The following is a 23396-nucleotide window of genomic DNA, read 5'->3' as shown; positions in this document are numbered from 1 at the left end:
TGTTTGTATAAAGATATGACACCCACGCTGTCATTTGACAAGCCATAACGTCAACGAACCGTATGGTTATCGAGAATACATACCATATGGTGTTAGTGAAACTGTTTTACGTGAATGGCAGCCGCTACAGCGCTGCATTGAGAAAATATCGCCAACTGAGAGGTCTGAGCAGAGGCCTGAAGTCATTAAATGGTTTAAAAAAGATGATAACGAAATTCGAAAACACTGTTAAATCTGGCGTGGCACCTGGAAGAGGAAGGCATCCTAAGCCGGTTGAAGGTATTGACGAGGTTGCTGTTGGTGTAACTCACCATCCAGCATGTGCCAGTGCTCGTGCAGTGTAACCAGAATAGACCATCCTATGGTCCAAGAGTAGGGAAAGTTTTGCGGTCTACTTTACATTGGTAGCCGTAAAAGTATAAGGTGGATTGATAAGGTAAGGAATGAAGAGGTTCTCCGAAGAAACGCCGAGGAAAGGAATACACGGGAAACACTGACAAGAAGAAGGGACAGGATGGGAGGACATCTCTTAAGGTTTCAGGGAATAACTTCCACGGTACTCGAGACAGCGGTAGAAGGTGAAAAGTATAGAGGAAAACAGATTGGAATGCATCCAGCCGCGTAATCGATGACGTAGGTTGCAAATGCCACTCTGAGATGAAAAGTGTGGCGCATCAAATCAGTCACAAGACTGATGACAAAAAAAAAAAAAAGCCGTGCTAGATCCAAAGTGTGCAGCAACTGAAACCCCATGATCAGCTGCAATGATCTGAATTTGTTTTCGGTATTTGTCTTCCGTTTCTGGCACGGATAGAGGCTTATGATATGTAACTCCGTCCGAGCAAGCGAAAGAAGGCCCAACGGTACCCATCGACCACTGGTAAGCTAGGATCACCTGGCCATTGTCAGTTTACATGACCGGAGCCGCTACTTTTATTTATTTATTTATTGTTCCGTGGGATCAAATTAAGGAGAAGTCTCCATGGTCATGGAACAAGTCAATACATGAAATTATAACACGATAGTAGAAACAGATAAAATGAAATATAAGAAACGAATTCAGGCGACAAGTCGCAAGTTTAAATAAAGAAAGTCAACAATGTAACACTGGGATTTGCTTAATTTTTCAGCTCTTCCAGGAGCTCCTCGATAGTATAGAAGGTTTGAGCCCTGAGGAAAATCTGCAGTTTAGACTTAAAAGTGTTTGGGCTACTGCTAAGATTTTTGACTTCTTGTGGTAGCTTATTGAAAATGGCTGCAGAGAGTAGTGCACTCCTTTCTGCACAAGAGTCAAGGAAGTGCATTTGATTTCTGCCTAGTATTGACTGAGTGAAAGCTGCTAACTCTTGGGAATAAGCTAATATTGCTAACAACAAACGGCATTAAAGAAAATATATACTGTGAGGGTAATGTCAGAATTCCCAGACTATTGAATAGGGGTCGACATGAGGTTCTCGAACTTACACCACATATAGCTCGAACAGCCTGTTTTTGAGTCAAAATACTATTTTTGAATCAGAAGAATTACCCCAAAAAATAATACCATATGACATAAGCGTATGAAAATATACGAAGTAGAATACTTTTCGTGTGACTTTTCAATTAGGTATCTCCTTAATTGGCCTCTCAAGGGATGAGTGCATCCCACTTGCCAACTGCTCTCCAAAGACTCGGACAGTTACCGATCCTCACCCGGTGGCCGTGAGTTACGCGACACATTTTACACTATAGGGTGCAGTGAATACACAGAACTGCCGAAATTGGGGTACTTTTAATCCAAGTGTTTTGCACGAAGAGCTCCTCGCCGTATGTGACTGTAGGGTATGGGTTCTTTAGCCTCGGCCCGTACACGCAGATCACTCGACAGGTACCTGACGTCTGAACGCTATCGAGACCTCCTGCTTTGGAGGAGAGTATTGTGTGGAAACCATTGTTTCCATGTAACTGGCTCGCCCAGTGAAACATCTGCTTAATGCAACCTTCCACGCACTTGTTATCTCCAGAGGTTTTCCAGATGCATGGCCTGCGAGATATCTAAAAGTACGCCTTAACAGGGACAAGTTCGGTTTCCAACCGATCCGAAGGCCAGTATATATTAACACGTTGCCCATTTCCAACCGAAGTGACGGTGAGAAACTGTTGATCACTAAGTTTCGCGGATGCAGCATTTCATCGACTTCTCCGGTGCTCATAACCGACTACATTTACTAAGCGGCGGTTTGTGACAAAATCAACATTATTTCTTTCTCACTTCTCTTACCTTTTCTGCCCACTTCCCATTCATAATTCGTTACATATGAAGAGTCCAGGAGAAAAAAGGACGAGGGTCCAGTAAACAAAGTTTTGTGGAAACAGCAGTTTTAATTTTAAAACAAAATAACTCAATCCTAAGCAAAATAACAATAATTATGATGTTACACTGATAAATAACATTTCTGGCACACTTTTATTATGTAGATAGACATTTTGCATTGATGTAGTATACAAAAATAACATTATAATCGATTCATGTCACAAAAATGTAGGCAAGAAAGATGACTGTCCATTCATTTGTAGTGAAATCTATGAATGTATGGTTTGTGTGCTTGTTTTTGAAGCACTTAAAATGTCACTTCATATAAATTAGCCTACGTCATTAACTGAAACTAATACTAAGTTTCTTAAATACATAGTACACTTCACAAATGAGGGAGTGATGTTTAAAATATTTGGGCTTTGACAGAACAACATTTTTTCAGGTGCCGAAGGTCATCAAACTTTGCTTTTGGAACGGGTATAGGTCCATCATTTGCTGGTTCAAGAAGGTGAAAGAAGCTGTCAATTAGAGATAAAATTATCCTCTTCGATTTGGGGAAAAAAACTTTCATCATTACATGCCATTGTAGGTTTGCCCGTTTAAGATCATTCTATGATCGTGACGGACGATCTTCAGTTTCCTCACTCTACGTGTTTAAAAGGGACATTGTTTTACATATAGTGGGGAAAGAAAGGTGGTCCACCATCTGAATATTTCTTGATTGTCACAAGAAATGTCTTTAAATGGTCTTGGTTTGTTTCTCGAGTCTTGGAGAACTTCGTTCCACTCAGGCCGAAGTTCAACCAAAGACTTCTGGTTAACTAAACCCTTGTTTTTATCGCATTCTAAGTATGAATGTCCTCACACCTTGGAAAGCCAAAGGTCAAATTGAATTTGGTGTTAAATATTTCTCTGTACTTTTCCAGTGATATTTTATTGTCTGGGAAAGCCTTTTTGTAGAGACAAAACATTTTACTGACATTAAGTTCCTCTGGTAAGTAGCGTTTTTGAGACTTAGCTAATCCATAGTGAGACTTTCTGCTTTTAAACGCCTGAATGTGTTCAATTATAGAATTTAAAACATCACCAGGAAGTTTGTTAGGCCTGGAGCTCTATTTTCCTCGCATATCCAATGGTGATAAACCTGTTATTTAAAGATTCTGTTGTGGTTTTTGCAGCCTTTTAGCTGTAATGATTTGTAACATACAAGGACATCACAAACCTGTTCATTCTGTATTACTTTCATCCTGTTTTGTTGTTGTGGTCTTCAGTCCTGAGACTGGTTTGATGCAGCTCTCCATGCTACTCTATCCTGTGCAAGCTTCTTCATCTCCCAGTACCTACTGCAACCTACATCCTTCTGAATCTGCTTAGTGTATTCATCTCTTGGTCTCCCTCTACGATTTTTACCATCCACGCTGCCCTCCAATACTAAATTGGTGATCCCTTGATGCCTCAGAACATGTCCTACCAACCGATCCCTTCTTCTGGTCAAGTTGTGACACACATCTTATAAGAATATGAATATGTTTGGAAGTCAGCCTCAAATTCTGGTTTCCTAGGCCGATGACGAGTGACAGGATAGCATTGTATTGATCCACAAAGATGCATCGACTGCTTTTCATGTGATTCAATCTGATTAAACTTTGCAGTCAGCACAGCCAACTAAGTTGACCCTCATCCTTGTAACTGACATACAATGGCACCCTGATCTTTCTTACCTAAAAGACATATTTTTGTTGGCTGTGTATCCGCAGACATTCATCTTTCTAGTCTTTTGGGAGTAGTTCAACATATTCTGTTGGGATTAAACTATAAAAATTCACTGAAAGCTCATTTTTCATAAAAAGTGGACCCTCATCCTTTATTCCCTGGGCTCTTCATGAGGAAACATTCCTATACGTCTTTCTTCGATTCACAGCTCCAGATTCGGACCTGATGAGCAAAACTGGAAAAAAAAATTTTTTTCTGCCTTATATATCTTGGGATTGCAGGCCATACGGATGGTAGCGGTTGTCATGCAGGTTACACGTAATCGTACTCTGGCTTACAATATGTTGGCGGGCCAATTGCATTGAGCTTGTCCTAGAGTTCCTCTCAGTATTTTGTAGAGTCCTGTTCTCCAGATCTAGTGTAGACACAGTCGGCCACCTTCCAGCACGTTCGTCATGATCGCACAAACTCCCAAAAAGGCCTTGCAATGTTGTGTGATGTGATGGTGTCTGTAAGGGTACTTGTTTTGGTAGATGCATGGCGTCTGTCTTTCGTTTCCATCCGCTTCGCCGTACGCAGACATCATCTCGGCTTGTTCCCGACGTGAATCCCGACCATTCTGCAGCGTACAGTACGCTGGGTCAATCACACAACCTGCAACACATAAGCAACACACAGCACGTGCTTAGAGGAACTGTCATTCGTCAGCGACATCTACCGCGGCAACGATGCATTTCCGGATAAACGTTGAGAGGATTTTTTTCCTCCATTTCCAATCCGGAATCCGTCCCTAGAGTTTGTCGGTTTCATCAATGGTCACTCTATACAGATAATTATTAATTAAGGTAGCTGGTTCATGCATAGGAACTACAGTATTGTAAGCAATAGGAAATGACATCGGGAAGCACCTCCATAACAGAAATGTCAATTCGCGAAGTCAGAAGAAGTTACGGTGCGAAGTGATCCTGGAGGTATGATTATGTAGCTAGCCTTTGAAGAGCGAATAGTACACTTTCAGGCATAGTTGTGTTTTAGTTTTGTGCATGAAGCAGAGTTTAGTAAGGTTTCTGCAGTATAATCGTTACGATGTAGCGCTGTGTTATATACGTTGCTTTGTACTGATTCACCAACCTTGTTAAGATCCTACATGGATTCTATGAACAGTGCGATCACTGAATCAATCTGAAGGTATTGAAATAATTATTTAAAACATATGTAAAGTAAAGCGTTACATCAGCAGGAATCATTTTAGTGATTCAGAATTAGGCCTTTCTTCAAAGTGTTCCATGTGTTAAGTAAACACAGTAATTACACTAGCTGAGCGGAGTGGCCGCGCGGTTTGAGGCGCCATGTCACGGACTGCGCGGCCTCTCCCATCCATCGGAGGTTCGAGTCCTCCCTCGGACATGAGTGTGTGTGTTGTTCTTAGCGTAAGTTAGTTTAAGTAGTGTGTAAGTCTAGGGACCGATGACCTCAGCAGTTTGGTCCCTTAGGAATTCACACTCGTTTGAATATTTCAATTACACTTAATAATAGTAACATAGGTACTTAAAGTTCTATTAAAAGATAAGTTATACTCAAGTTATTTCACACGATTTAAATTTCTGGGTAGAAACCGAGATTACTATTAAGGTTACTGTCCATAATAGTTTAAGGTTCGTAATCAATGAAATTTGGTTATTTATGTTGATGTATACATGCTGCTAACGTTAAAGTTTTGAATGTGTTGGCTAGCGAGAAAGTTACAAGGTAGAACAGCTTCAGGGTCACCCCATACTTCAGTAATTGTATTATTTGTCTAACAGTGAAAATTAATTCAAAGTTTATGTTTTTATTATTGAGTTTTACGTGTATTTAAACGCTTGGACTGAAATAGCAGATCCAATTGATAACAAATTTTGGTCTCCCATGTGCAAAACATGTAACTGTGAAATTAAAACGAATAGCAGTGTGCAATAACCATAACTTGTGTTCATCGTAGGTGAAGTAATTGCTCTGTACTTGAGTTAAACGTAGTAAATATCTTAAGTAAAGATTCACGGTCCCCAACATTCTATAGAATAGTGCTTGGCCAAGTGACATACCTAAGATAATATAAACATTGGTTTCTGAAATAATTTGTTTATGCTAGCATGTCATAGTCTGTCGCATTAATAGTGTCAGGCAGTAGGCAGATTTATGAACATCGTTATTGTAAGAGTCTGTGAGTGTGTTCATATCTGGTTACAACCTTTTATATTGCTGAAGTGTGACATCATTCAGCAGTTTTTTTAATCCAGGAACCCATTACAATAGATTTCCTCGAATTTACTTCTGCCCTCTTTGGACTGACGACCATATTGCCTTTTCATAAGCACATACTTCTACTCTTGAAACAGACCGTTGGTTTCATTCTTGCTATAATCATTTCTCATTCTTTCAGTACTTAGCTTACACAGTATCTAACCACCTTACAATGAGTTTCACGATCACAGTTATATAAGATGCTGCCGAAGGGGAAGCATTTTAAGGTGGTTTCGCTCATACAGTATTCTCCCCATGGTTTTATATATTGCTGTAATCTCTGGTATCATATAGAAGTTCCTTGACTGGGTGGCGTCTCCATGGCGTAGTTTGCCCAATTTAAGTACCAGGTGGTTACCATTAAAGACCAGCTACTCACAGAAGTCGAGTGTGGGCTGTAACATTATATGACATCGAAACTTCATTCATATTCTAATGCGTTAATGCGAAACCGATTGAAGCAGGGAAAAATTGTTTTGGCAAGTAGTTGTAAATGTGGCTCAGTACAGCATCGGGTCGACGAGTCCTGTGCTCGTATTGAACAAACTGTGTAACCATTGGTTAATAATAAAATCAACATTATGCCTTTCTCACTGGTTTGTCGTTTTCTGCGCCGGCGGTTGTGGCCGAGCGGTTCTAGGCTCTTCAGTCTGGAACCGCGCTGCTGATACTGTCGCAGGTTTGAATCCTGCCCTGGGCATGGATGTGTGTGATGTCCTTAGGTTAGCTAGGTTTAAGTAGTTCTAAGTCTAGCGGACTGATGACCTCAGATGTTAAGTCTCATAGTGCTTAGAGCCATTTGAACCTTTTCTGCCCAAGTCCCGTTCCTAATCCACTACATACGGAAACATTCCTATGCATCCTTCTTGCATTCATAGCGCCAAATTTGGAGCTGGTAGCCAAAACTATATATATATATATATATATATATATATATATATATATATATATATATATATATATGTGTGTGTGTATGTATATATGTAGCAATGTAAATCGGTTCCGCATTAACGCATTAGAATATCTACCAAGTTTCATTGCCACATGATAATTACAGTCCACCCTCTACCTCTGTGAGTATCTGCACTTTATTTATAACCACCCGGTATGTAATGGCCCATTGAAATATCTCCTGACGATGACGACAGAGGAAGTCGCCGAAACCTAGAGACTGACAAATCTGACATTTCCAGGGCTCTGTGAAGCATTATTTTTTTAAAAAAAAGATTCTTTATTCCATAATCAATAATAATTATACAATATTAACCCACATCCTAAGATGATTAGTGGGTCATAATAATAATACATAGATAAGATTACAATGCAGCTTTTACAATTGTGTTACTGAGCTACAGTTTAACTACTATAATGTGTTAGTTTCAGTTTACTACGACAATGAGCAGTTTGATCTAACTACTTGTAACTTAACTAATCTACAATGACTATTTCTTATTACCTGCAGCGTCACAGGTGTGCCACTTGTATATAAACCTACTTAGGATAGCCAGGCTCAACGAGCTAAAACTGAAGAGCCTGCCCCTGGCACTGGGCTAGCCAAGGTAAGTAATCGCTGCAGTTCCCTAAATTAGTGTCCTAATCTAAGTCCTGCAAAACTAACTTAACCTACGTCGTATCCGGTGCTTGTCTTTATCGGTGGTGTTGACCCCACCCCCTCTAGCCCTGTACGTGGCGGGTTCCAACTATGATGGAAGTCGGCCAGCCCACGAACAGGCGGTATGGGAATGGGCTCTAGTCTCAGTTGGTTTTGTCTACAAGTTGATTCCTAACCTAGGTCCCTCAGGTATTCTACTAACACTTTTAGTGATATCCCATCTTCCAATGCATTCAGAATGTGAAAACTGTCTTCTTGTCTGTGTAGATGGTATTAGTCGTGATTTGGAAGTCTGTCCCGGAGTGTAGTCGCGACATCATTGAACAGGGGGCACTCGTAAACCACATGGTCGGGAGTACCCTCTGCCACGGCACAGTAACACGCGGGGGTTGCCCTCTTCCCAAACGGACGTATGTCGGATAGGGTCCATGGCCAGTGAGAAAGTGAATGAGTCCTCGTGTACGTTCAAAGTATTTGAGGCCCCCATGCTCTTTGTGTGAAGCATTTATTCAAATTTTTTGTTTTAGTTACAGATTAAACTTGGGAATTAGAAAAAAAAATTCGATGTTTTTTCTATTAAAAAAATTAGATGCAGTAAGTAGGTTTATATACAACTGGCACACCTGTGACGCTGCAGGTAATAAGAAATAGTCATAGTAGAACTCGGGGTTTCAGCTACTTGTAGCAGCTGTTAGAAGGGTTGCCTATGCTGTTGCAGCCGCAGAAGGTGGAGAACCCGGCGTCGTCCCCTGCGGCGGCCGCTGGCGGAGAGTCGGCTGCAGCTCCAGCTCAGGCTCCAGCTGCGGCGCCGGCGCGCCTGGAGGACCTGGACGAGGGCCTGCCCCCCGCCGAGCAGCCGCAGCAGCCGGGCCTGAGCCCGCAGCCGCTGCCGCTGCCTCTGTCTCCGCTGGCGCCGCGGCCGGGCCAGAAGTTCGTGCTCGTGGGGCAGCCGCAGTTCTTCGGCAACTACGACGTGCTGCGCCAGCTCGGCCTGCAGAACATCGGCACGCGCGGCCTGCTGGCGGGCGGCGCCGCCCTCACGCCCGCCGCGCTGCTGCCGCCCCGCCACCTGGGCGGCAAGCCCGCCCCCGAGAAGCTCCAGCAGCGGCAGCCCGCCGACGCCGCCCCCGCCGCCCCCGAAGCGCCCGCCCCCGCAGCCGCCGATTCCTCGGACACTGGATTCCAGAGGTACGCGGCCAGTCTACTGATGAGACCACTTAGAGTGAAGTCACCAGCTACACTGAGGTGACAAAAAGTCGGGGGATACCTCCTTATATTGCGCCGGACCTCATTTTGCCCGGCGTACTGTAGCAACACGATGTGGCATGGACTCAGCAAGAGGAAATACTGAGCCGTGTTGCCTCTACAGTCGTCCGTAACTGCGAAGGAGTTGCCGGTGCAAGGTTTTGTCCACGAATTGACCTCTCGATTATGTGTCATAAATGTTCAATGGGTGACCAAACCAATCGCTCGAACTGTCTTCAGACTGGTCTTCACACAAATCGCGAACAATTCTGGCTTGGTGACATGGCGCATTGTCATTCATAGAAATACCATAGCTGTTTGGGGACATGGAGTCTGTGAATAGCTGAAAATGGTCTCCGACTACCCGAGCATAACCAGTTCTAAGGTTACATGGCTTCGTGGGGACCGCACCTAACTCGAATGCTACCATCAGCTCTTACCAGCTGAAATCGGGACTCATCTGACCAACCTAATGTTTTACAGTTGTCCTTGGGCCCATCAGACATGGTAGCGAGCCCAGGAGAGGCACTGCAGACGATGTCGTGCTGTTACCAAAGGCACTCCCTTTGGTTGTCTGCTGTCCGCGGCTCGGTAGCGTTCTCGCTTCCCACGCTCGGGTTACCGGGTTCGATTCCCGGCGGGGTCATGGATTTTCTCTACCTCGTGATGACTAGGTGTTGTGTGCTGTCCTTAGGTTAGTTAGGTTTAAGTAGTTCTAAGTTCTAGGAGACTGATGACCATAGATGTTACGTCCCATAGTACTCAGAGCCATCTGAACCATTTTTGGTCGTGTGCAGCCATAGCCCACTAACGTCAAATTCCGCTGCACTCTCCTATCGAATAAGTTTGTTGTGATGTTCCACACTGCTTCCACACTCAGTGTTGCTCGTCTGTCACCACTGACAACTCTACGCAAACACCGCTGTTCTCGGTCGTTAAGTGAAGGCCACTGCTGGGAGTTAATCGCTGAAATTTGGTATCCTCGAAACTCTCTCGACAGTGTGGATCTCGTACTATTGAATTCCCTAATTATTTACGAAGTGGAATGTCCCATGCATCTTTTAATCCTCGTCGAGCGGCTATAATAACATTGGAAACATTTTAAGATGACTCGCCTGAATACAAATGACAGCTCCGGCAACGCACTGTCCTTTTATACCTTTCGTACGTGGTACTGCTATCTGTACATGTGCGTATCGCTATGCTATGACGTTTGCATCTCAGAGAGTAATCTTTGGGGAGTAACCTGCCTACACCCTTCGGTATATTTGCAGTTGGTCGTGTTTACGTTGTACCTAATTTTTTCATGAGACATCAATCCAGAAGAATATGAACCGAAAGAGTGCAAACAAATATATTTCGGGACATTGCAATGCTGGACTAATGGCACCGAAATGGATATTGTATAATTACGTTGATTAATTTAGAGTAGTTAGCAAATTTTATTAATTATTGTGAAACTGCTATTTGTTGAAAACTGTAGGTACTTACTTTTTCCCCTTATCAACAGCTGCCTGTTCTCAGATACCACACACTTGTACCCTGACAGTCTTCCTCCGAAAGAGCTCTCCCTTCGAAGGCTTCGGCTGCACTTCCCTTAGTTATCCTCCATGATACCCCGAGCCTCCATCGGTTCCTTCTCGCTGGCGGAGACCAGTTGAACAAACACTGTGGCCATCGTTGTTTCTCCACCTGCCATGTCCTTACCATCTCAGTGCTCGAGCGTCAATCGCATCTGTGACTGTTTCAACAGCACCCATCTTCATTCTTACACATTCATTTCTCAGTCGATCCGAAAGGGTCATTCCCCCTTAAATACTCAAACGTCGGCAAACAGTATGAATGTCAACGTTGACGTCGTACTCTGCAGTGTCTATTCCACTAACCAATGACGACTTCTAAATACAATTTAAATAAGGCTAGAACATCCATTTCTTGTTTTAAGGCTTTCGGATATCTTACCAACCGTCAAAATTGCCTCGCATTGGTGGTATATCCTTTACGCCAACTCTATTAGTGTACCACCCACTCCAACATTTCCGGTGTTGTCCATAGTAGCTTCCGAGGCACATAGTTATGGTCGTTATCTGAATCAACAAACACCAGATACAGATCTTGATCTTTGCGATCATCTTCTAAAACATCTATCATACCTAAAAGATGTCAACACAGCTTTTGCAAATAGTAAAACCCAACTGATCCTGAGATACAACGACATTTGCAGCTTTTCCAACCCAAATGGTTTTTTTGCTATACTGTCAAACAACCCATTCACCGAAGCCATTACGTTTATTCCTTGTAATTCGTCGTGCCTTCAGTTCTCCCTTTCGTATGTATGGCGGTAACGTGTGATGTCTTCCGTCCTTAGGGTACTTCATCGCCTTAAACGACTTTATTAAAAACATTTATTACTACTGCTACTAGTTTAGGTACTCCATACTTAAATAATTTCTTTACTGTGCCTCCAGTACCGGCTGTCTTTCCATTTTTTTGATTTTTGAAGGACCTGATAAATTTCAGTGTCAGCCACTTCTATCACAAGATAAATCTCCACTTCATTCTGCTCTTCTCGAAACTCTTCCCGGCCTTCTGTAAGAAGATCCTTAAAACACATCTTCGACTGATAAATGGCAATCATTCTAGCTGCTCTTCCAGCTTTAACAGGAGCTCTCACTTGCGTATAAATCGTCAACCTTCAAAGGCCTTGTTTTATCCAACTAAATGCTCTAGGTCGGCACATCCCTTCTCCAACTATTCGTTTTTAACCAGGATAACCACCCTTGTTGCTTCTCTCTTAATTGTGTTGTAGTGAGTTCTATCTTCCTGCCTTTTCCGAGCTTAACCATTTCTGGTAAGCAGTCTTCTTTTCTTCGTTCTTCTCTCTTAAGGCCTGAGTCATCCACACGACACCTCTCGTTCCTCCTCCTTCTCTTCCAAGAGCCTCCTCAGCAGCTCCCAGCAAAGAAGATTTTAAATCCTCATATAGTGATGTTGCACTTCCGTTCTTACCCAATATGAGTTTCCGTTCAGCTTGTCTCTGGTGAGTATTAAATGGTACATTTCGGTTGCTAGATCGTTTAAGGACAAAAGTTATGAAACTCATTGTGTTGGATTACAATTAATGAAACGTACGTGAGAGACAACGGTCATTACACCAGCGAGAGCTCAGCCGAAAATTGAAGTGTTTATAATATTTTAGAGAGTTAATTATTTTTACGCTGAATCCTTTAGAATCCTTTAATCCCGAAACTAATGCTCCAGTTTCAGCATAGGACGTGCCTGTCACTATATTTTACAATTCACTTCTTTCAAACGATCAAAATTCAGTATCAAAACACATAGTAGTTAGTTTCAAAAGGTATCACAATAAGTAGCCATTAAACAAGGCAACGCTGAAAATACGAATGTCAAGATCAACACAGGAAACTTAATGAATACTTATGACTGAATAACAGTCTTGTATCATAGTGTAAACGTTTACTCCAGTTTGCCAGAATAAATGAATTTGTCAATCAACTTCCTGCTCAAAAACACTCTAGATATAGTTAAAATACAGAAATGACGTAATGATTTAAATTAAGTGGTAAAATTTATCTTTTTATTGGAGAGTAAGATTTAAATTTTACTTTCTGATACGTTCAATAGTTTCATTCCATTTGAAAAACATGACACTCGATTATTTTAGTGATTGTTGGCAACGTAGTGGTATGGCAGCAATAATTATTTGGGCAGAGGCTATTTTTCCAATTACGGGCACATTTTAATGTTTTTGGCCACTAGGGGCCTTTCTTCCAGTAACCCTCTTCAACCTTAACCTTGAATGCACATTGCACTGCTGTTCACATAGCTGTCTGCCGCTCACATTCACAATGCCTCGCCATATATTTATCATCAAACCGCCCATGTGTAGGTTCTTACAACACAAACAGTTTGTGGCTACTGTATGGCAGCTTGTTTTGAACAGTGGTGCTATTGACAACATGACTCGTGCATACCATGTTATTTACACATATTTGAAGATGCTGGTGCTGATTTTGCATTTAACATTTCACGATGCCACTATGGCTGCAGTACATTAGGTCTTTGTTTTAATAAAACAGGTATGACTCTTCGTACTTAAAGCGCACAAACGCATATACAGGGTGGCCCATTGATAGTGACCGGGCCAAATATCTCACGATAAAGCATCAAACGAAAAAACTACAAAGAACGAAACTCGTCTACCTTGAAGACTTACCAGGTGGCGCTGTGGTTGGCTCGCTAGATGGCGCTGCCATAGGTCAAACGGATATCAGCTACGTTTTTTAAAATAGAAACCCCCATTTTTATTACATATTCGTGTATACGCAAAGAAATATGAATTATTTTAATTATTTTTTTTGGACCACTTTCTTCGCTTTGTGACAGATGCCGGTGTAACAGTCACAAATGTAAAGTACGTGGTATCACGCAATATTCCGCCAGTGCGGACGGTATTTGCTTCGTGATACATTACCCGTGTTAAAATGGACCGTTTACCAATTGCGGAAAAGGTCGATATCGTGTTGATGTATGGCTATTGTGATCAAAATGCCCAACGGGCGTCTGCTATGTATGCTGCTCGGTATCCTGGACGACATCATCCAAGTGTTCGGACCGTTCGCCGGATAGTTACGTCATTTAAGGAAACAGGAAGTATTCAGCCACATGTGAAACGTCAACCACGACCTACAATAAATGATGATGCCCAAGAACGTGTTTTAGCTGCCGTCGCGGCCCTTCCGCACATCAGTAGCAGACAAATTGAGCGAGAATCAGTAATCTCAATAACTTCGGTGTTGAGAATGCTACATCAACATCGATTGAACCCGTACCATATTTCTACACCCCAGGAATTCCATGGCGACGACTCTGAGCGTCGTCTACAGTTCTGCCACTGAGCACAAGAGAAATTACGGGACGATGATAGATTTTTTGCACGTGTTCTATTTAGTGAAGAAGCGTCATTCAGCAACAGCGGTAACGTAAACCGGCATAATATGCACTATTGGGCAACGCGGGTTAATGTACGATGCGGCATTATGGGAGGAAGGATAATTGGCCCCCATTTTATCGATGGCAATCTCAGTGGTGCAATGTATGCTGATTTCCTACGTAATGTTCTACCGATGTTACTACAAGATGTTTCACTGCATGACAGTATGGCGATGTACTTCAAACATGATGGATGTCCGGCACATAGCTCGCTTGCGGTTGACGCGGTATTGAATAGCATATTTCATGACTGGTGGATTGGTCATCGAAGCACTATACCGTGGCCCGCACATTCACCGGATCTGACGCCCCTGGATTTCTTTCTGTGGGGAAAGTTGAAGGATGTTTGCTATCGTGATCCACCGACAACGCCTGACAACAGGCGTCAGCGCATTGTCAGTGCATGTGCGAACATAACGGAAGGCGCACTTCTCGCTGTTGAGAGGAAAGTCGTTACACGTATCGCACAAATGCATTGAGGTTGACGGACATCAGTTTGAGCATTTATTGCATTAATGTGGTATTTACAGGTAATCATGCTGTGACAGCATGCGTTATCAGAATTGATAAGTTCACAAAGGTACATGTATCACATTGGAACAACCTAAATAAAATGTTCAAACGTACCTACCTTCCGTATTTTAATTTAAAAAACCTACCTGTTACCAACTGTTCTTATAAAATTGTGAGCCATATGTTTGTGACTATTACAGCTCCATCTGTCACAAAGCGAAAAAAGTGGTTTTTCGCTTCACGCTTATTTCGTGAGATATTTGGCCCGGTCACGATCAGTGGATCACCCTGTGTATGTCAGTAGTACTTTTCATTGTGGTCTATTTATTGTTTTTAAGCTGTAGACAATCTGCTAGTGTATTTATGTTTTTCCCCATTTTTTGCTGCAGGTCTTATGATGGTCATTATAGACCGAAACCAGTAATCTGTTAACAAAGAGTTTGTGACCATAGACGCAAATTAAAGGGAATTTATTGAACTATTTCTTGAAAGACATCATAGTCGCCCCTGAATGTATAAAATATTTGTTGTTACTATTGCAATTTCGTCCTTATGACCATTTTCAAGTAACACTGTCAGAATATAAAACTATCTGACATGAGTTTACTGACAGAATGTAGCTTTGCAGTGTTACTTGAAAATGACCATAAGGCCGAAATTGCAATAGTAACAATAAATATTTTATACAGTCAAAGGCGACTTAAGAAATATTATATGACTGTGAATCCCAACCATGAGAAGTTATTGAACTATATTCGGCGTTTGTTTCCTGTCGACTCTGATGAGAACAACCTGTCATTGAATGCTGACATTAACACGTTCTTTGCCGTACCTTCCCACGACGAATCTCACTCCCGGTAAACCATTTTCTGCTGCTGTTCATTTCCCATATTCGTCTGACCATAAATCCGTATCGTCCCTCCATTTCAGTTCAGTGACCCCTATAATATGTTAACTGAACCTTCCAGTTACGTTTTCATAACTTTGTAGCTTCCTTACCGCCTTAGAACTTCTGACATTCCACCTCCGACTCATAGAATGCTAACTTTGCGTTGGTTGTTTAATCAGCTCCCCCCTCTTCAAAGTCCGCTCTCGGAGATCCGAATGGGGAATTAATTTGGAATCTTTCGCCAGTTTTTTCAGTTACAGGGCATATGCCGTGTAGATAGACACTGTGTCTCCTTAATGCGGTACCTCCTGCATGATCATGATGATTATCATTGCTGATTCCTCTGACATTTAGGGACAATTTCCCTACCGCAAGGGATTTTTATTCAACATTTAAGCAGCGCCTGTGTTCGAACCTTAAATTCAGGACGTTTAGATTACTAGTTAAAGACGCTACTCCTAGACCACTGGTATTTCAGTGTTTCTAACCAGTAATGGAGAATGTAGGGTATAAGTGCCACTCTGAGATGAAGAGTTTGGCACAAGAGTGGAAATCGTAGTAAATCCCATCTACCAACATAAAAAGTGATGACTTAGAAAAACAAAAGGGAGAGGGAGACTCATGACACTTAGATGCAATAGAACAGTCTATTATTTCGGATATTGCACTCATGGTCTAGGTTTAGCATCTTTGAGTAATAACCAAAACGTTCTCGGTCTCGGATTCGAACCCCACCAGCACTTAAACATCCAGTAAAAGCCATAATGGAATTGATTTGTATCTGACTTGCACACTAAGTATAAGGATATTGTGACATTCATCTACCGTCACTGTGTGATGCATGTATTACCAATTTTAAATGGTTGTCATTAAGATCAGGCACTAGGCCAATAGTCGGTTCGGAAACAGTCGCCAAAATACAGGTACTGCAACTGTGACAGATTTATAATAAACTCTTCATGGGATTTATTTTTTATTACCCCCTACCCATATTCCTACATCGTGTTGCAATTTTCACAATAATTTTAAACATCTTGCTCCCCTTTAAGTTATAAAACGTTACGTCTAGCTTCACAGGTACTATGAAATAGTTTTTTGATTTCATAAGTCTTGCTGCTGTTATCAAGCTCGACGTCAATACTATCTCGCTGTTGCCTTTACCTTTTGAGAAATACTCCACAACTTTGAGAATAAATACGAAACTAATTAGAAGAATTCACGATTTCATTGAATGAACCATATACAGACGGCTTCATACATTTATCTCCCGAACTGCGTAAGAGTAGCCCAGCTATAAACATAGCTAACTCCGTTAATCGTCATTTTTTCTCGGAGATTAAGCAGTACTATACAGAAACGCCAATACACCGGTAGTAGAGCACATTAAACAGAATAGTTTGAGACACGAATGTATGGTCGTGAACGAATATTCTGCTTTCGAATTGACAAAAAGAACTTATGCTACATATTAAAACTGTCAAGGGAGAGCAACTGTTCTGAGAGGCAAACGATCGTTTCGGTTCAGGCGAAACACCTGAGAATAATGTTTTGTCACACTCTAGCTGCCGCCGGCGCATTCCCTTGTGGACGTTAGAGTGTAACTGCAACCCCACCACTCCCTACACACTGTACTATTCTGTGTGTGCATTTCACGGGCTGCGTGGAGGATGAATTTTGATGACGTTTCTCCCACGAGACACAATACCATTTCCTCCGGCTCCACGATTCTCTGCCGAAAATTTAGGCCAGCTTTCAAAGCGTTCACTGAACCCGTTACTTGTAAGTTTCTAACCAAGGTGATAACTTTTATCCAATATGGATATCGCCGCTTACGAAGCTTTTCCCTGTACATTCAGTCTGGATTCTCGGCCCTACGTCTTCTGCCACCATCTTCCTCTAACGAGAAATCTCCATAATTAATCATGAGTTGTCAACAATGGTACATCGACACATCACAGATAATTTTGTTTTGTTTTCATGGTGACACGACCAGCTTCGAAGTTTCAATTAGATGTTCCTTTAGAAACACAAGTACTTCACAAATCCGAGCTTCCCACGCATGTATGTGAACTGTTGCTGTGCTCTTTTGGAAGGTTTACAGGGTACCGTGAACCAATTTCTAGATTGTTCTCAAAACGCTTTCTGTTCATAAATGTATTTAGGTACGGCAACAGGAAGTCATCAAGGAGTGCCACACCGGGTGAAAGAGTCAATTTTCACCCCGTTCATACTTCATTCTCATACTTCGTCCGTCATCAAATCATGTTCCTGGGATAATGCATTCTCATGGTTTTTCCAGTTTTACAGTCTCATTTCATTTCTTTACATGGGAGCAGAAGGCTTTTTCAGTGATCGCCATTTGTTTAGCCCTTTTACATCTACATTATCTTAGCGAAATATTAAACATAATTTGTGCCTTTTGGTGAGGAACTACCGATCTCCACCCACTACATCGACTGCTGTTTCATTTTAAGTGTAAGCAGTAGATTACCCTCTCAGACTTCAAAAACCACATTCACAAATTAAATTTCTCTTACTATCCAAACATTCCAGTGAAATTCTGTTTCGCACACATGCATTTGTTTGACGTTTAACACACGCCGCATCCATTTTGTATGAAGTTCGCATATAGTCAGTTGTCCATGTGAGAAGTAAGTTTCTTCTGATATGTCTGCAGCGAAAGCTATTCCGCATATGTTTAGTTGTCGATTGTCCGCAACTGCTTCTCTCTCTCTCTCTCTCTCTCTCTCTCTCTCTCTCTCTCTCTCTCTCTCACACACACACACACACACACACACACACACACACACACACAAACTTTTCATCATTAGTTGACGTGGCATTAAATTATCCACATCTTTATTAAGCCGCCATCTCTTAACAGTTTTACATCAAGACGGAAGAGTGTTCCTGTTTTTCTATTAAGCAATACAAATCTGACATACTCCAACATGACAAAAACAAAATCTTATTGATACCAATTTCGTTTCTCTGTTAGAAGGTGAAATTTCCACTCTGCCCTAATAATTAAGCAAATTTACGTTTTAAGACACTCAGTGATAATACATTCGAAGATTTCACAGTAACTGATCTCACAACACAATGCAAACATCATCTGTTTCTTTCTATCAGTTCTCTAGAGTACATTGTCTTATCTAAGCTCCAAACTGGCTGATTTGTTCAAAAGTGTTCAAAAGTGTGTGAATTCCTAAAGTACCAAACTGCTGATGTCATCGGTCCCTGGACTTACACATTACTTAAACTAACTTATGCTAAGAACAACACACATACCCATGCCGGAGGGAGGACTCGAATCTTCGGAATGCAGAAGGAGCTCATAAATTAACTATTTCTCCAACAACGTAACGTTTAAATGGCATATCAATGTTCACAGTAATTAAAAAATAGGCATTGCGTTCTGTAACCGCGGCAGTCATTAATACTCAGTATTGTAAGAACGGCGTACTTAGTTCATGTGATACAAAATAAGTAGTTCACTTTCTCCAATCGATAATCGAGAGGAAGATTGAAGGCAAGAGATGAATTTGCAGCGTTAGTATGTGTGGCTCCGTAATGTTACACAGTGGACAGGAATAAGAAATGCTGGAAACTTCACCCATACTCGAAGAGAAAGACTGGGCTAATGCGATCGCAAACATCCATTACTGGACATGCAGCAGGAAAAAAAACATTGTATTAACAATTGTAAATAATATACACTAATTTACTAAAGCTTCCAAATATTGTCTTATCGAATCAAATTATTTTTAGAATAAATCATATTAATTGTGTAATGTAGAAATGATAGTATGCCTCTGATAAAGTTTTTGGTATAATCCAGTAGTACTTCTGAGCCTTCGAATATTATTTCAGAGACAGCGCCTTCTGAGGAGACTACCAATCTTACAGTTCTGTACGGCGGGTAGCATATACAGAGCTCTGTAGGCTAAACTTCTCCATTCGAACACTGTGGCATCAAACGTATTCAGATAGTTCTCTGTGTTACAGCTTTTGCCTTTTACACATAAGTAAAGATATTTCAGTAGGTAAATTACTTTTTGGTGTATTTCGAGACTATGGTTCATTCATTTTGAAAATTATCTTTATTGATGTTAGTGTGAAGTACATAATAACCGTTTTTAAGTCACCACAAATGAAGTACTGTATTAGTAAACATTACGTATTAATAAATACGAAACTGTTAATCAGTATAAGATGAACTTAATACATGACTAAGTTCTTACTTTCTCGTGGTTGCTTTTTCTGATTTCAGAAGCAAATATGGTTGGAGAGTGATAGTAAAATAATGAAATGCAACTACGTCTGATTCGAATTTCAAGAATGTTTGCTTCAATTTCGTTGTTTTTTATTTTAGTAGGTGTGTAGGTACAAAAAAAACTTTTCTCGCGGAATTTGATAAAGGATATCTTTAACACTTAGCTGTGTGGTCTCATTTATATTCCGGTGGACATGTAACTCTGTATCGTTCAGTACATCATTAATTATAAACTTCAAGGAGTAACTCCATGTGCATTAATTCTACATGAAATTATTCTACTAATTTGTTTTTATTAAGAGCTGCTAATAGCACAAGTTTTTCATTATGGTTACAGTCAAAAAGTATACCATACATGAAAGACATAACGATTATGTTCTGTACTGACCAAGTCACACCTGAATCCTTTATTGAAGCTTTGTGCAGATACTAATAATATTACTATTGCTTTGAAGTGAGACGTGACAGGTAAACAGTATAGACAAGAAGAAACTAGAAGAGAGTAGAATATGGTATTGAAGAAGAATACTGAATATTAAGTTGGTAAATAAGAAAAGGAGAAAGAAAAGATTTTTATGGCACAACTTGACTGAAGGAAACTATATATTGACAGGCCGCACCCTGAGATATCAAGTAATAGTTGATTTGGTAATGAAGACAACTAAGGGGTTGGACAAAAATATAGGAGCATCTAGAGGAATGCTTGCCTCAACATAAATACATAAACGCTACACAAGCCTGCTGGTTGCGCTGTTATTTTTCACAATGAACGGTACCGGTGAAATGTCCTCAATACGTTTCAAGAGTCAGTCCGGTCAGAACACTGTTCTGATTAATTGTGTGTGCGTTATATCTGAGCTAACTGAAGTTGTTGTTGTTGTTGTTGTTGTTGTTGGTGTGGTCTTCAGTCCTGAGACTGGTTTGATGCAGCTCTCCATGCTACTCTATCCTGTGCAAGCTTCTTCATCTCCCAGTACCTACCGCAACTTACATCCTTCTGAATCTGCTTGGTGTATTCATCTCTTGGTTACCCTCTGCGATTTTTACCCTCCGCGCTGCCCTCCAATACTAAATTGGTGATCCCTTGATGCCTCAGAACATGTCCTACCAACCGATCCCTTCTTCTTGTCAAGTTGTGCCCCAAACTTCTCTTCTCCCCAATCCTATTCAATACTTCCTCATTAGTTATGTGATCTACCCATCTAATCTTCAGCATTCTTCTGTAGCACCACATTTCGAACGCTTCTATTCTTTTCTTGTCCAAACTATTTATCGTCCATGTTTCACTTCCATACATGGCTACACTCCATACAAATACTTTCAGAAAAGACTTCCTGACACTTAAATCTATACTCGATGTTAACAAATTTCTCTTTTTCAGAAACGCTTTTCTTGCCATTGCCAGTCTACATTTTATATACTCTCTACTTCGAACTGAACTGAAGTTGAACGTCGGCAAATTGTTCGTGATCGTATGGTGGGTGCTTCTGGAACCAGATGGCTGAAGTGTTTGGTGTTTCAAGAAGTACCATACCGAAGCTGTATATCGCATACAGGGCAAGCGGAAAAACATCAAGCGCTAAGTCACAACGCAGACGAAATTATGTTTTGCGTGATCGTAACGGACGATCATTGAAGCGGATTTGACGAAAAGCAGGAGGGTGCCAGCCGCAAATCTGACTGCAAATCTGAATGTGGCACTCGCGGACCCTCACAGCACCAAAATGAAGTGAGTTCGTTAGCTGGGAACTGCAGGGCGAGCTGCAATTTCAAAACCACTTGTCAGTGATGCAAATGTCCGTAATCGAAAAACGTTGTGCCAAACACGTAAAACCTGGACTGTGGAGCAATGGGAGAAAACCGTTTGGTCGGATGAGCCCCGTTTTCACACTGTTTATGTTTATGTTTATGTCCCAGGACTGAAACATTTAGGAAGTTCGGTGATGATTTGGGCAATCATGTTTTGGTATTCCTTGAAGCCCATGAGAAATCTGCATTACTGCCAAGAATTATGTGAACATTTTGGCTCATCAGGCTAATCCTTTGGCATAGTTTTGGTTCATCAATGGTGGTGCTGTGTTCTAAGATGGTACGACTTCTGTCCACATAGCTCGCATCGTCCAGGACTGGTTTTGTGCGCACGACTATGAACTGTCGCGTCTTCCCTGACACCACAGTCACCAGATCACAAATGTTGAGTCTTTGTGGTCTACTGTGGAGAGTACGGTGCTTGATGGCAATCCACCTCTGTCGTCGCTGCCTGAACATGCCTCCCCCGAAAACAAACAGGTCAGAGACGACTGAAAGCTGTTTTGTACGCCAACGATTTTCCTACACCATGCTTGACACGGTAATGTGTTGTGCTTTTGGAGTTTCCATATTTTTGTCCACCAGCAGTAAGTGCACGTGTGAGGTAAGGAGGGGATAGAATTGCAGGGGAAGACTCAGGGTGGTCTACAGTGCTCCAGTTAAAGACTACTTCACCTGCAATAGTCATACAGCAACGAAGAGACGTGCACAGGATAAAGTAGTCAACAACAGAATGACTATTTCAAATAAAACCATTTTGAATATTAGACAGCACCATCACAAAACACTAAAACAACTTAACCATCGACGTAACACTTACATACAGCATATAGTGGAAGATCATCAACAGAAGCCAGTAGTCAGTCCCCCTGAAAAGGACCACTGCAACAACAATCGAAGCGTCGTTGGTCCTCTTTTGTGGGACAGCTGCAAAGACAGTAGAAACGCGAATGGGTCACACGTTTTAGTGTTATATAATGATGCTGTCTAATCTCTAAAACCATTTTTTTTTTTGGAGGTGATACTGACCGTTATAATCTCGCCTTTTTCTACGAAAATATTGTTCTTTTACTTTTGCTTTAATTGCATATCAGACATAGGCGGATCACACAGGCGTGCAGCGTCAAGACATAACGAAAACAAGTTTTACAAGTTTTGCTAAAGGTATATTATACTTGTTGCCACCAGTCTAACGATGGTACTGAATGGCCAAATTTAAAATTGGCTTATTTGTTTCCGAGCAAGACAATAAATGATTGACCAGCTCTTAGCACGATACGTAGCACGACGCAAACAATCTGAAACTTACGTCAGCATGTCAAGGATAAATTGGGTTTACTTCTCAGATATCGGACTTCGTATGTAGTAAAATTCTGGTACTTTTTGTTAAGGATAAATCGAAAACATGTTCACTGTATTACACCATAGAACAAGGCGTCTTCATAGTACCAGACCACAATAACGAACTGGTATTCAGGTTGCTTTCCAATCCTCAGTAAATTAAATTATGTTAAGGGTGGTAGGACATCAAACGGGCCGACTTGGAGTAAGAGAGGCACCACGGAACATTTTAATTTCCACTGTCTATACTTTTACAAATAAATTCATAAAACTTTGAAAGCATGATCAGGAAGGATTCAGGATTCATACTCATAGTAGTGGAAGCTCAAAAGCGTAACAAAATTCATTTTTTGTATTTGTTGCTATAGTTACATGTGTATCAAACTCTAGATTTTATTTAATTTAT

General features: G+C 41.3%; 1 protein-coding gene across 1 annotated transcript in view; it reads left to right on the top strand.

The window, feature by feature from the left end:
- The window catches only part of LOC126284558 (skin secretory protein xP2-like), an 84213-nt gene that overhangs the window by 58369 nt on the left and 2448 nt on the right, over positions 1–23396 (top strand). Inside the window, exon 4 of the mRNA XM_049983560.1 lies at positions 8623–9092. Within this exon, the coding sequence (XP_049839517.1) occupies positions 8623–9092 (470 nt within the window). The remainder of the gene's footprint in view (positions 1–8622; positions 9093–23396) is intronic.

Source organism: Schistocerca gregaria, chromosome 8, assembly GCF_023897955.1.
Source record: "Schistocerca gregaria isolate iqSchGreg1 chromosome 8, iqSchGreg1.2, whole genome shotgun sequence".
Lineage (NCBI taxonomy): Eukaryota > Metazoa > Arthropoda > Insecta > Orthoptera > Acrididae > Schistocerca > Schistocerca gregaria.
This window is presented reverse-complemented; position numbering and strand designations above follow the sequence as displayed.